Source organism: Anser anser (genome assembly GCF_964211835.1).
Source record: "Anser anser genome assembly, chromosome: 2".
NCBI lineage: Eukaryota > Metazoa > Chordata > Aves > Anseriformes > Anatidae > Anser > Anser anser.
Genome location: NC_139721.1, coordinates 107,962,544 through 107,976,149, shown reverse-complemented (window position 1 = coordinate 107,976,149; position 13,606 = coordinate 107,962,544). Strand labels below are relative to the sequence as shown.

The 13,606-nt window shown below is 45.4% G+C and overlaps 1 protein-coding gene across 2 annotated transcripts; it reads right to left on the bottom strand.

The window, feature by feature from the left end:
- Positions 1 to 71: 71 nt before the first annotated feature.
- On the bottom strand, positions 72 to 8,977 carry LOC310894389 (nuclear pore complex protein Nup153-like; the record flags this gene model as incomplete). 2 transcript variants are annotated; one of them, XM_083824428.1, is made up of 6 exons in its annotated part: positions 72 to 343; positions 2,179 to 2,301; positions 2,384 to 2,475; positions 3,727 to 3,975; positions 6,096 to 6,309; positions 8,747 to 8,977. In XM_083824428.1, the coding sequence occupies 6 exons, from the start codon at positions 8,975 to 8,977 to the stop codon at positions 158 to 160; spliced, it is 1,095 nt and encodes a 364-aa protein (XP_083680554.1). In that variant the 3' UTR covers positions 72 to 157. The 2 variants fall into 2 exon arrangements, with proteins under 2 accessions (XP_083680554.1, XP_083680555.1); XM_083824429.1 differs by having other exon boundaries at positions 76 to 343; positions 6,096 to 6,306.
- Between the last annotated feature and the right edge of the window lie 4,629 nt (positions 8,978 to 13,606).

Below are 13,606 nucleotides of genomic sequence, written 5' to 3'. Positions count from 1 at the left end.
TTCCTGAGAAAGAGGGTTCCCTGCAACAAAAATGTGGGGGTTCATGGTCAACTTACAGAACACAGCGGCAAAACAGATGCCATTCTTTTAGCATCCTGTTGAAAAAACAGCGCAATAAATTAAACCGGCCACAACGTAAGGAAGAATAGTTTTATCTTTATCCTTTGATGGCACATTTACTAAGTTTTATAAACACATGAAGCAAAAACAGATTAAAAGAAGTGCTATTTACCAACAAAGGGCTTGACAGCTTCTCCATTGCCTCCAAGATGCGCCGTGCTGAGGTACTTAACGTAGCGCGGGACCGCACAGTTTCTTGTCTAGCTTTCGCTCTCCTTTGTGCCTGAAAAATTAGCATTTTAAGTGTTACAATGGTCAATTCTCAGCTAAGGAGGCATGTATTTTATGTCCCAAGGCTACACTGATGATACAATCAATATATTCTGATGACAGAGAAACATGCAGTCACTGGGAGTTCAAGCCATAAAGAAGAGAATACATTCGGAGTTTAATGAAGTTTACCTTGGGCCTCAGTGCATCTTGCACGTGCTTGTTGCACGAGCAATAAAAGAACTCCGTACTTGTAAAAGGTCAAGACGGATGATGCTAGGACTGCTAAGGCCTCCGAAGCAGTAATCAGGGAAACAGAACTCAAGAAAAGGCTTGTGGTACAGAAAGCATTTTCAGTAACAACACAGACCTCAGAGTTTCACGATGGTCTAAGTGTACCATCTTAAAATCAGTGTATACAATCATAACCAGGAACTAGTTTTACTTCTCTCTTGCTTCCTCCCTTCCCCCAAGATTAAAGTTGGCTGCAAATCTTTGTCTTAAAAGATAAAGATCTGATTTAAACTGTAACAGATCTAAACATTACACTGAAAAAGTAAACTGTTTATTTGCACCACCCAACTTCAAATATCAGTCGAAAACTTCCTTTGGTGTGATTTTTTTTCTTCCCAGGTTAAACCCCTCAAATAACCACACTGTGCTTATCACACGATGTGAAGACAGGAAGCAGACCACGCAGCGTGTAAAAACACAAGTGAGACTCACAGAACCACAGAATGGTTAAGGTTGGAAGTGACCTCTAGAGATCGCCTGGTCTACCCCCCCGCTCGAGCAGGGCCACCCCGAGCAGGTTGCCCAGGACCATGTCAAGTCAGCTCTTGAAGACCTCCAAAGAGGGAGACTCCACAGCCTCTCCGGGCAACCCGTGCCAGGGCTCCATCACCCGCACAGTGCAAAAGCATTTCCTGATGCTCAGACAGAGCCTCACGTTTCAGTTTGTGCCTGTTGCCTCTTGACCTGGCACTGGGCACTGCTGAAAACACAATGGCTCTCTATGCTCTTTGCACCATCCATTCAGGTATTTATATACACCAATAAGATCCCCCCAAACCTCCTCTCCTCCATGCTAAACGGGCCCAGCAGTCTCTGCCTCTCCTCAGAGGAGAGGTGCTCCCAGTCCCTTGATCATCTTGGTGGCCCTTCGCTGGACTCTCTAGTACCTTGCTGTCATTCACAGCAAGCAGCAAGAAGCAAGCTACTCTCTCCTTTAAAAGCCTAGTATTTTGGTTCCTCTTTTTACCATAATGCAGTAATATTGTAAAAAACAAAAATAGCCGACCAAAGAGGGTTCCCAGCTTTGCACCACAAGGTTTCAAGGTTTCCCGTAAGTGAGGTACTTGTACTGCCCTTTTTCCGTTGCACAAATGGACTGTCAGAACAGAGCCAGCAAACCCGCGTTTTCATTTTCTTAAAATTCCTTTTGATTTATCGATAAAAGTCACTTTCATTTAAATACATTCCTACCAAACCTGATTTGACTTTCCTTTTCGATTCAGCTCTAGCTAATCAGAGTTGTCAGCACTTTTTATTTGCTATTTCCAAGAACACTTGGGGGCAAATAACTCTCTCCAAGAACTATATGAATCGTTCAAAACAGAAAGCATGTTACTGCTTATCTTGAGACTGCATTTAGTCCTGCATGCCTCTGTGTACCAGAAGAACAAAGGATCAGCAAAGTTGATTTTAGATATTTTCAAAGACTGCAGGTTTATACAACATATCCATAGCATGAATGTAGGCATGCTTGGAAAAGAAGATCCACAGATAAATATTAGCCAGGTTTGACTACTACATTTGACTACTAATACTACACTACTTTTGTCATACCCGATAAGGTTCCGTTCTTTGCTGCCTTGATCTTACAGCTGCACCACCATAGGCCGTCTTTCCGGGGTAAAATGGAGAAAACCCAAGCTGGTTTTGCTTAAAAACAGATGTGCTTCCACGTGCCTACGGAAACACAGTATGAGAAGTGGATAGAAAAACAGGTACACATTCAAACTGATTAAAAGAAATACTGTGCAGTACTTACAGGACACAGTCCTCCAAAAGCAGATAAACCGAATGCGGGTTTCTTAGAGCTAGCTGCAGAATGCTGCGAGAGGGAATGAGTTCTTTCAGCTCCTGCGGGCAAGAGCAGTGATGATGAAGTATTTTTTAAAACTGCAACATCTGCCAAAATGACGTATGCTAGATGTAAATGCCTCTCGTACGTACAGAACTTTAACAATAAAGATCACACTAATTCAAGTTCTTCAATACAGAAAAATAAGCATGACTTCAGCTTCCTTAAATAGATCAACTTCACGTACAGACTGAAAACCAAGTATCACCTACAAACTTGAAAACTGTTCACAGAGCTGCAAGTAGTTTTCAGCAATCTTACCAAGTTAATACTGTGCTTCCAATGCAGATATTTTTTTCCTTCAGGCTAAGATAAAAGAGGACCGCATAAACATCAGTGCATTTGTACGGACAAAGCTTTTTTCTGTGTTGGTAAAAGGCTGGAGGCCAGCACAGATCATAATCGCACAGGTTTTAAACCTGGAAGATTCCCCAAAGGCTGCTCTAAGAGTTAACGATCTTCTGCCCATGTATGTTTTACGAAGACACACCAGAAAGTTCTAGTGCACTCAGGTTATATTGCTAAAGCCCAGCAACTCTACTCTCAGCTGTACAAAAGTTCTCTGGAAAACCTGCTGAGCACACGTCAGTCCCTGTCTATATGGGGGACTAGAAAAAGCTGCAAACCTGCTGTTCGCCCTTTCAGCGAGAAGACCTACGTACCAACCTACATCGACACGATGCTTATTTTTTATTTTAAAATGGTGTGCTTTCCTCAATGAATTTGGCAAAAGACATGAAAGTATTGACAGCTGAAGCCTTCTACCAAGAAAGGTCAAAAAACAGCCTATAGCTTATGTCAGAGTAGTTTCTTTATCTTCTCTTGCTGAAACACAGGAAAACATCTCGTGTTCCTATTTGTCACCTGCACTTATTCACATTTAACCAGCTGTCTGTTAGATATTCTGAGTCACTCTTCCTTCTAGACAATCAGCCTAGTTGTCAAGCTACGGCAAGTCAGACTGATTTCCTACCGTCCCAGTTCAAAATTTACATATAACCTAGCTGAATGTGTATATTTCAGCATTGACTCTTTCTAACATCAGGGTATCATAAACGTATTCCAAAGCACGCTTCTATTAAAAAGGTGATAGGATTATATACTTCTAAAACACTAAAAATTCAATTTAATTCTCGCATCCAAAGTTGACATTCACCTATTTTATTTACTAAGGTGATGTGGAATATTAAAGAACGCAAGGTACTTCACATTAAAAAAAAAGTCAATTAAACAGAGAACACAAAAATCACCTTCATCAGATGCTCTAGAGGAGGAATCACTGGTTGTTGAGATGTTATCATCGTCTTGTTGAGAGGTAGAATCTTCTATTTCTTTTATCAAGGACAGCCTAGGACTGCCAATGCCAAATACAGAAGATGTCGAGGGCTGACAAGGTGGGACAGGAGAATCCAGCATGGTATAATTCAGACGGCTCCGATGAAGAGAGGGCCTTGTTAACACAACTGGGAAGTTCAGTGCTGATCTACTTGTGGATGGTTCTAGACAAGAACAGGGAGATAATTAGCTTTGCTATAGACAAGCTCACAGAAGCCAAAACCTGTTTCCTATCGACAGCCATGCTATTGCCAAGTTCTAAGCGCAAAAAGAGAGAAGCCAAATTTAACTTCTTCCTCACCCAGATACGGTTGCATCTAACTGTCTGGCTACAACAACAACACTGCTTGCGATACACAGTATTAATGTTGCATCCAGAAGTAGTTAACTATGAGGTTTTACAACACCACATTCTGACCCCGTGCTCAAATGCTCTAACGCTGACTTGGCCGTTCACTAAATCAAACATATATACTCCTTCTCCCATGTACAGCTTGCAATAAGCTTTACAAAATTTGAGATTACACGGTAAATTACAGATAACACTGCAGCTTCCATAATATTGGAACAAAGGTTATATTAATCTGAATACACAACATGAAAATGAACGTTTGCAGTACTTTTTTCCCAAGTTCTTCCATATCAGCTCACGTTAGAGGCAAAACATCATCTCCTACCCATTAACTATTGGGATTTTGACCCAAGGGACAAGGATGTTGACCCAAGTAACCAGATGAGCATTTTTCCCTCTTGAAGCAAAGGGTCTGCAAACAATGCCAGTGGCCTGGAATAGGTGGCCTTGAAGTCTATCTTGCTAAATGAATGGAACTATTCATGGGTATTTTGCCTGATGAAAGCCTACTGTCTCTCCCAGGAATCTGGGCAATTCAAATGACTTTGAGCCACTATCCTCTTGATACTTGAACTGAAGCTTAAACTAGTTAGTTCAATCTTCATAACCACTGCAGTACCACTAATTAGCTCTCCAAACCATGAGCAGATTTTTAGGACAGCACCGTTTGAGATACAGAAAGGTATTCAGGCGGAAGGCCACCCAATATAGGCTCCAGCACACTGATACCTCAGAACTGAAGAAACACATTGGTTTCAAAATGTAGTAATAATTAAAAAAAAAAATCTTATTCTTAAGCATAGTAAGCGACACCCACGGACAGCAACATAAGCTGCAAAAGGTTCCAGGGTGTCCACCTGCTTCTGATCTCCTGGAGTTAGCAAGCTTGCAGTGCAGCTGTTCTTACTGAAAGCTCCTTTCACGCAGTTACATAGGAAAGCCAACATGTGTTCCTCAGTCACGAAGACCTTCTCTATTCTTTTCTCCAAACTCATTCCCAAGCTACAGCTACACAGAAAGCCATCAATCTCCTTGTTTACAATTAGATGAGATTGGAGGCAAAGATATTTCCTCCTTATTTTTTGATTCTGCCAACAACAGAAGCAACTGACTTTCCACATTATCTATGGTTACCTACGCACGCTCAGACAAAACTTCTTTACTTATTAAAAGCTGACTTCCCCAAAACAGCTAATTTAAGAGAAACTCAAATAAGAATAGATGCAAATTTATACAACAGGACTACAGGAACAGTGAGAGGCACTGGATATAAGACAAATTAATCTTTCATGAGGTAAAGGACTTGCAAACCTCGTTGCCAACGGTCAAATACCTTTTCAAAGACACCCCCTCCCCCCGCGTAGACCTTAAAGTTATTGAATATTTTAAGGATAATAATCTCATAAACCACGTCCGTGCACAAGTTCCCCAGTTCACCATCAAGTTAACGAGGAACTTTACTAAATTGATCAAAGCCCAAAACAAAAAAAAAACAAAACAAAACAAACAAAGTCGGGACACGAGACGGAATTTTCCTCTGCCATTCTAGCATCTAGTCTTTTGTTTCGAAGACTGCAAAACAAATTAATTTTTTTAATTGCCTTAGGCAATTAGACAGATTTTCATTCCATATCTTTTAAAAGATGGAAAATGCAACCCAGCACACTTGCAAATGACTTATTTTCAGCATTTAGCACCTGGCTAATAGAGTACCTAAAGTTAACTGATGCCTTCCAAGAGCATAAGATGTATGCTTCGTAACTGTGTATACAGTTTAAAGCTAAGACGGTTTCACAAACAGTTTTGAGTTTTTTTGTTTTTTTTTCATTCTGTCAAAACCCTCATTCCAATTTCCTTTTGAAATTCAGATTCAAAACTAGAAATCTGTGAATAAATACAGATGGCCAGAATTCCAAATGATTTTTCACATACCTCGTCTACTAATTCCTGCTGGTTCAGGCGTGAATCTCTCATCGATTATGGTATCTTCATCTGCATAATCGAGGTGATAGTTTACCGGAGTCTCCTCCTGGTTTGCAGATTCATTTCTGTCTACACACTCCTCCTCACGCTTATTGAAATACTTCTGCAGCCAGGCCGGTACAATATTTTTCACCGTTTCTGTCATTCTGCTAATTATTCCCTGCTTGAAAGAAAAAACACTTGTTTAATTACAGAAACACAGTCAACAGCATATGCTGGGATACCACCTTCCACGGACCTTGAAGACAGATATTATACAGCAAATATTCAGAAGACGACGACGAGGTTGATCCCTGGCATAGGATCGCTACACTTCTGGTAAACCTAAAATTCACCTAAGATTGATTTACAACTACCTATCACTTTCTGTACTTCCAAGTGACCTTGGCAAGGTTCAAAGTTCTGAAACCTCTGCCAAAATTCACCAGCAGGTCGTCAATCTGCAAGGCTATCAGGAAACTCTACGCCTGAACAGCTCCTGACCTACAGACTTGTTCCAGGACTCTTCCTCTTCGCACCCTCACGTGAAAACCAACTAAACCAGAAGTTCAGCAATTATCTACTGCGACAGTCAGGACCATACTACCCATTAAAATCAGTGAATCTAAATATTTTCAATTTTAGTAATGCTGAATTGCAGTGACTATACGCACAAAAAACAGTTCTGCTCTCAACAGTCAGGCTAACCCAGAAGATGTCCTGGAAGAAACACAGCTATAGCTATAGCACCAGCACCTCCTCTTGCAAGAGCCTTCTAAAGCTGTTGCTGTATTTTGTAGAAGACTGACTCTGCGGCATACATCGGGTACGATCGGAGAATTCCCACCTGACCGAAAGCCCCAGGAACTACGGTTAAATAAAAGATACATTAATATAAATGAATATAATTAATAATAAAAATTAATAATAAAAAATAATATCCAGAAAGCTGACAATCATGAGCTAGGCATCCTGCTAATCATCCCTCCTGCAGGCAGGGGGAAAAAAAAAAAGTAAATTAGATCCAGAACTAGTTCCCAGGAACTTTGAAGCTGCTAACTATACTGTCTACAGTGCCCAGGCACCTTCAGAGCTTAATGGTAAGAGACAGAGGGTTTGGTGGGCTGTAATTACGATCACAAGCACACAAAACACATCTATTTAAGTATTTCTAAGAATCGACTTATCGACTAAAGTTGTAGGGGGAAGGATGAGAAAAACAGTGGGGTAGGGATCAGAACCAGAGGTATAACCTCACAAAATCGCATCGGTCGCTTTCGTGCCTCCCCAACTGCATCACTGAGAGACAATTAACATTAAGCCACAGAACCTTCTGCAGAGTGGACATGATATTGAAAATAAACTGAAATTAATTGACAAATGCTCTAAGCAAGCTATCTGCTCAAAGCTCGTCCTTTTACGTTATGAACATTTGCACGATTCGTCTGGTTACAAAGCTAACTGCTATAATAAATGCACACATGTAACATCTATCAGTTTGTCTATTTATCAAATCATTAAAATTCTTCCCCGATAAGTTACTGTTAATTTGATCTGCGCTGGATGTGCAGCAGCCATTCTCTGTGCAGAATCCCCCAGATATCCCCACGCACGTGTTTGCTCTGGCACACTCTTTAAATAAACCTACTGGAAAACACGCAGAGATAACAGACAATGGAAAAGTTAGAAAACCATCTCCACTGATTATTTTTAATCCACGTGTAAGGTTTATCAGTTAGCTACACGGTGTCGGCACACGCAAGCTATGGCACTTTCAACATTAATGCACTGTTCAAGCCAGAGGTTTCAACGGTTGCTCTGTAAGCGTGGGGAATGTTTGCATTGCCCTTCCAGGCCAGCTTTAGATGGACAAGATTGATTGTCAATATATGGTATAAGGGACTTGGCATTTCTGCAAGTGATAAAAACCTAATTGAGCAGCTATCCATGCGTAGCGCTCCCTTGGTTTTGCATATGATAATCAATCCCCTCAGCTACGTTGCTCATTTCATAGCGGAGAGGTTTTGGCTGAACAAACATGTGCAGAGGGCATCTCCAGAGCATCTCTCTGGGCGTCCTGACATTTCTTAGCAAAGAGCTGCTGGGAGGGATCTCGGCGCGTCCCCCCTCCAGCACGGGGATTTTCACACCCCGAATTGACGGACCGCTTTCACCGTCAACCTGCTGTACCCTACAGCACAAACGAGAAGCAAAGCCTGGCAGGTAACGTTCAGAGAATTGATGATGGGCTGAGGAGGGGTGCAGGGAGCGGGGAAAGCCCTGGGGGTGGCACTGGGGGTCCTGAGGGCAGCGGGCTGGGGGTGAAGGGGAGGGGGAGGAGGGGGGTAATGGGCTGGGTAGAGGGGTAAGGGGGTAAGTAAGGGGCTGAGGGGATAACTGAGGGGGTTAGGAAGGGGCTGAGGGGGTAACTAAGGGGGTAACTAAGCCGTTGAGGGGGTAACTAAGGGGGTAACTAAGCGGTCGAGGGGGTAACTAAGGGGGTAAGGAGGTGGGTAGGGGGTAACTAAGGGGATAAAGGGGCGGGTAAGGTAAGGGGGTAAGTAAGGGGGTAACTGGTGGGCTGAGGGGGAAGGGCCCGCTGTGGGGGGGCCGCTCCTCACCCGCTTGCTCCTGGCACAGGGGGGCTTCGCGGCGCCCAAACGGTGGCGCCGCCTCTTCACCTTGCCGCCGGCCGCTCCTCCTCCTCCTCCTCCTCCTCCTCCTCCTCCTGCTCCTCCTCCTCCTGATCGGGCTCCTGGGCTGCCGCCCGGCGCCCCGCCGCCACCGGCCCTGCCACCGCCGGCCATGCCGCTGCCGGTCGCGCCGCTACCGGTCGCGCCGCCCGAGGCCATACCGCCCCCCCCCCGCGTTCGGTGCCGTCACGGGGCCCCCCCGCCCCCCGCCGCCACGCGCCGCGGGGCCTGCCCTGCCCCTCGTGGGAATAAAAATGTTGTTTTTGCGGAGTTACGTTGTTTAAAGGTAAGGAATGGGGTATTGAGGTGTGCTTGCAGCGATAAGAACGCTTAGCAGGCGACCTTGTAAAATGCAGACAACCAGACTCCGTAGAACAATTCGGGGAAAATCACGGTGTTGAGTCAAGTCAGGTAAGTGAAGAAACATCACCGCTTCAACCAGTAAAAAAGTCAAAAGAAATTCGAAATTTAACAGGCCGGCAACTGAAGGCCATGCATTGTCTGGGAAGCATCAGACAGATTGTGAGCCTGGATCACCCCCTCAGTGGGGAAACAGGGGAGGGTCCCGTCATCAAAAAGTATATAAACTGGGTTTTGGAACCAGCAGGGGCGCTCCTGCTCGTGGGACGCCCGCCACTGCGATCGCGAATAAATTCCTGCTTCGCTGAGCTCCTCGCCTGAGCCCAAGTTCTTGGCTACGGAGTGTTTCTCACAATTTGGGGGCTCGTCCGGGAGCCAGTCGCCTACTGGGGAGCCCCACCGCCGCAGCAGCAGGAAGGCATGCCCCGCTGATTTCAGCGGTCCTGTGCATCGACGGCGGCGGTTCTGCGGAGAGCTGACAGAGGGCCCGAGACTGATGAAAGAGGCAGGATCCGTGAAGGAGTGGGGAAGGGAAGAAGGCAGGCACTCCGGCTTTGAGAATTGATCCGGTAACTCTGTGCACAGACCAAGGTAAGAAATAGGAAGTATTGCCTTGGGGGTCGGGTGAGACTCTGTGTGCCGTGGGATTGAGACGTACTTTTGTACGGAGCGAGTGTGGAGTCCTGATCCGCGGTTCCGCAGCTCCGCGAGGGGCGCGGCCGGAGACGGCCGAAGCGTGAGCTAAGGGAGAGAAAGGAAGAGTCTCGGGAAATGCGGTGTATGGTAAGCCCTTGCACGGGGAAGTGCTTGGCAATACACCAGGGAAATTTGGTGTGCGGTAGTCCTCGCACGGACGGGACGCCCGCCACTGCGATCGCGAATAAATTCCTGCTTCGCTGAGCTCCTCGCCTGAGCCCAAGTTCTTGGCTACGGAGTGTTTCTCACACCCTCCCCCTCCCTCCCTCGCGCGCCCCCTCCCCTCACGGGAACGCGCGCCCCCCCCTCCCGCTGCCGCTCCCGTTCCTCGCCCCGCCCCGGTCCCGTCCCGGTCCCGCCGCCCTCCCGCTCCCGCCCTCAGGACCCGGCCGCCATAATGAACCCCGGCCCGGCCACCGTAAGCACGGGGCTAGGAGTCACCTCCAGAGCCTCCCCGCGCCGTGGCGCCGACCGCTGGTGTGCCGCAGCACCGCGCCGGGCGTGGGACGGCGCCCCGAGCCCACAGTGCTCGTCAGAAAAGCCCCGCACCGACAACCGATACCCCCGCACCGACAACCAACAGCCCCCACGCCGACAACCAACGCACAAGCAGAGTTTTAGGCCGGATTCGTGGCCCCGTTGGTCCGGGAAGCAGTCGTCACGCTAAATTCTACCTTACGGCAGGGGAACGATGGGCATCGTGACAGATCGCCGCCCCAGAAAATAAACACATAAATAAATAATAAAAACGATAACGGGACGTGAATCGTGCCCTTAATAACAGACATTGGGCAGTGAAATCACCGATTTCTGCAACAATCCGTGCTCAGGGAACTGACTAAAACCCCTCCTGCATTGGCCATGTAATAGCTAGGCAAACATCACATAATGCTTCCCTCCCTCACGTACACCAAACCTATTAAGGCAACCATAGTAGTGTGATAACGTGATTTTTCTCCTCCAGATCAGCGTCAAAGGCAGCTACGCTAGGTTTGCTCATAAGTTCAAACGCTGCTTTATTTATTTATTTAAATGCCATTTTTCTTATTTAGAAGGATTTCCATAGGGTGACAGGCCTTTAATGACACTCACGACTCAGAAACATTTGCCGATGCAGTCAAACGGTGTCTATTAACGCGAGGCACTGAAGTTAATTGGTATTAAAAATGAGCCAAAACGAAAGGCAAGTATCTGCGTGTCCAGCAGAATGACAGCGATCATCACCATTTGATCAACCTTCCCTGTGAGTTCTATCTGCAAGTTACTTTGAGGTAGTGCTAGAAAGAAGCGGTTGGTCCGGAGCATCCCTGCAAAAAGAAACATCCACGGCTTAAGTACCGTTTACTCTTTTGGTATCCTTTTAAGTACTTTTAACCGTTTCGGACTCCTGCCTTTTCCCGGCTCACTGATGACAGCATTAGTAGCCCCTCAAGCTACTGTCCTACAGCCTTTCCCATCAGTGAAGAGATAGGAAAAACCCCACTACTTCTTGGAAGAGAAAACCAGCAGGTTTTTGAATAAAAGCACTCTCTGTTGCAGCTAGGTACAACGAAAAGAGTTTATGAAATCATTACGGGACATTCCTGTAGAAAACTTCCTCAAGCTTGGAAGAAAAAAAGCCATTTCAGCTAAGTAAAACAGAAAATAACTGGAAGAAGTGAAGTATGGCGGTGTTGGAAAAGTTGCTTCAAAGACTTGTTTAATTAAAAAGAAGGAAGAAAGCAAGTTCCTACTGCAATCCCATCTTTGTCAAACTGATGGCGGGCACCAGTACGATGTGTTCAGCTAACACAGGCTGGAAGTTGTAACTGCAGCTGTGAAGTTTACCCAGTAAAAAGACTCCGCAAAGCATTCTAGCAGTTCCGATGCAATCACTGCTTCCTGAATTTGTGACTCACGGTTAACACGGCAGTACAGGAAGAAGTCTGGCATTCACTGTGCTCTTACGGTAAAGAATCTGCACTGCGCACACCATCCCAAGCCAGGTATGCGCTCCTAACAGGAAAGGACGATAGGCTGATAAGTCTCAGCAGAGGGAAAAAGACATCAGAGAACTACTTTATAACAGCAGCACGCGGGCTGCAAGCGACGTTCTCTTCCTCTCATCATTTTCATTTCTGTGGACTCCAAGAGAATACACTCCCAACATTTTTCAGCTCTGGAGAACAAACAGCCCAACCAATCTCATTCACTGAACTACAAAACTGGTATTTTCGCTATCTAGTCCGGAAAAGGAGGCGCACGTCTCTAACGTACAGTGTAGAGACCTTGTTAATAGGCAAAGTCTGCATAAAATAGGTGGCCACAGCCTGATTTTCTGACGTTCAGGGCCTTGGGTCACACGCCACCACAGTATCAGACTTAATGAAGTCACCAATCTATGTGGGCCCCTCGTTACACAGGTCACCTGTTATGGACCAACCTCTCAAAGGCCAAAAAACAGCACTGATACTGCCGGGCCAACACATATCTGTAGCATCCCATTTCTGGGTGACAACACAATGAATGTTTCCACAAAGTACTCGATGCAACCTAACTACTGTGTTTGGTGAGGCAAAGCAAGCCGTGTCAAAGCAGCGTAGCACCCAGGCACATTCCTGGAAGATGTTTTGCTGCTCACGTTGAAGAAAATAGATAAAAAAATCCTGTGCAGTTTGCACTTCTGAGCTCAAGTACCACAGCTATGCACTACAATTGAAGTGGCATCAAACCTTGTAAGGTTTTGAAGCTTCAGCACTGCCATCCAAATTCAAGGAGGCTGCATCTATTATCTTGAATTTGCCCCAGCTCAGTCCCCTGAAACAATTCCATAGACACGTACAAGCAACCCTTTTCCCACCCAGATTCTTTGCTTCATCTATTCCACCTCTACCTTGTGTCATATTCTTATTAATCTGCCCCTCAAAAGACTCCCTGGCTCACACAAAGAAGCAACCCAACAAATCCCTGTTCCCAGCCACGTTGCTTTCATGCTTTGGGAAGAGTTAACTGCAACAGCTCTAACTGTGATGCCACCTCACCCCCTCCACCTATGTGAGGTTCTTTGCCTTCTGTCTCCTCCTACGTGTACACCTGCACTAGAACCAGGAAGAATGTGCTTCCTACAATACTCCAAGAGCCTCTTCTGTTTCAGGATGTCATCATTTCAATTCAGGACTGAAAGTATTCCTAGCAAAGACCCAACAGCTAATAGCTAACAGAAGCAGTTGCTGGTGATCAGCTACAAGTAACCTGGAAGTACTGAGGAGTCACAAAAGAGAATTTGCATTACATTTAAGAACAGCATGCAGCTTAGGACCACTGCTTTCACTGACTACACTAAGCCATAAAAAAGAATTGGATTCTTACCTGCCATCACAGCAATTATGGTTTATGTTGCCCCCAAAACACACACGGCAGTACCAGAACTGTGTCAACTAGCTTTAACAGCTTCCCCAGCTATTAAGTACAGTAATTTCTGCTTCCTTTTTTTTTCTTGGAGGAATATTCTTTTGTTTCCAGCCTCACTTACTTATTATACACACTGTTAATTAGCAACTATTTCTCCATACTCATAGGGTTATGGAGTCCCTATGACTGGAAAAGACTCTGTACCCTTCAAGATAAGAACAGCATAAAGGCAGCAACTCGCAAGACTGCTCTAGCTTAAAGCAAAGCTTTCCTCATTGCTCTCATCTCCTTTGACTTGAGTACTGTCATCCTTCTACCAGAGCTTTAAAAACTTCATTACCA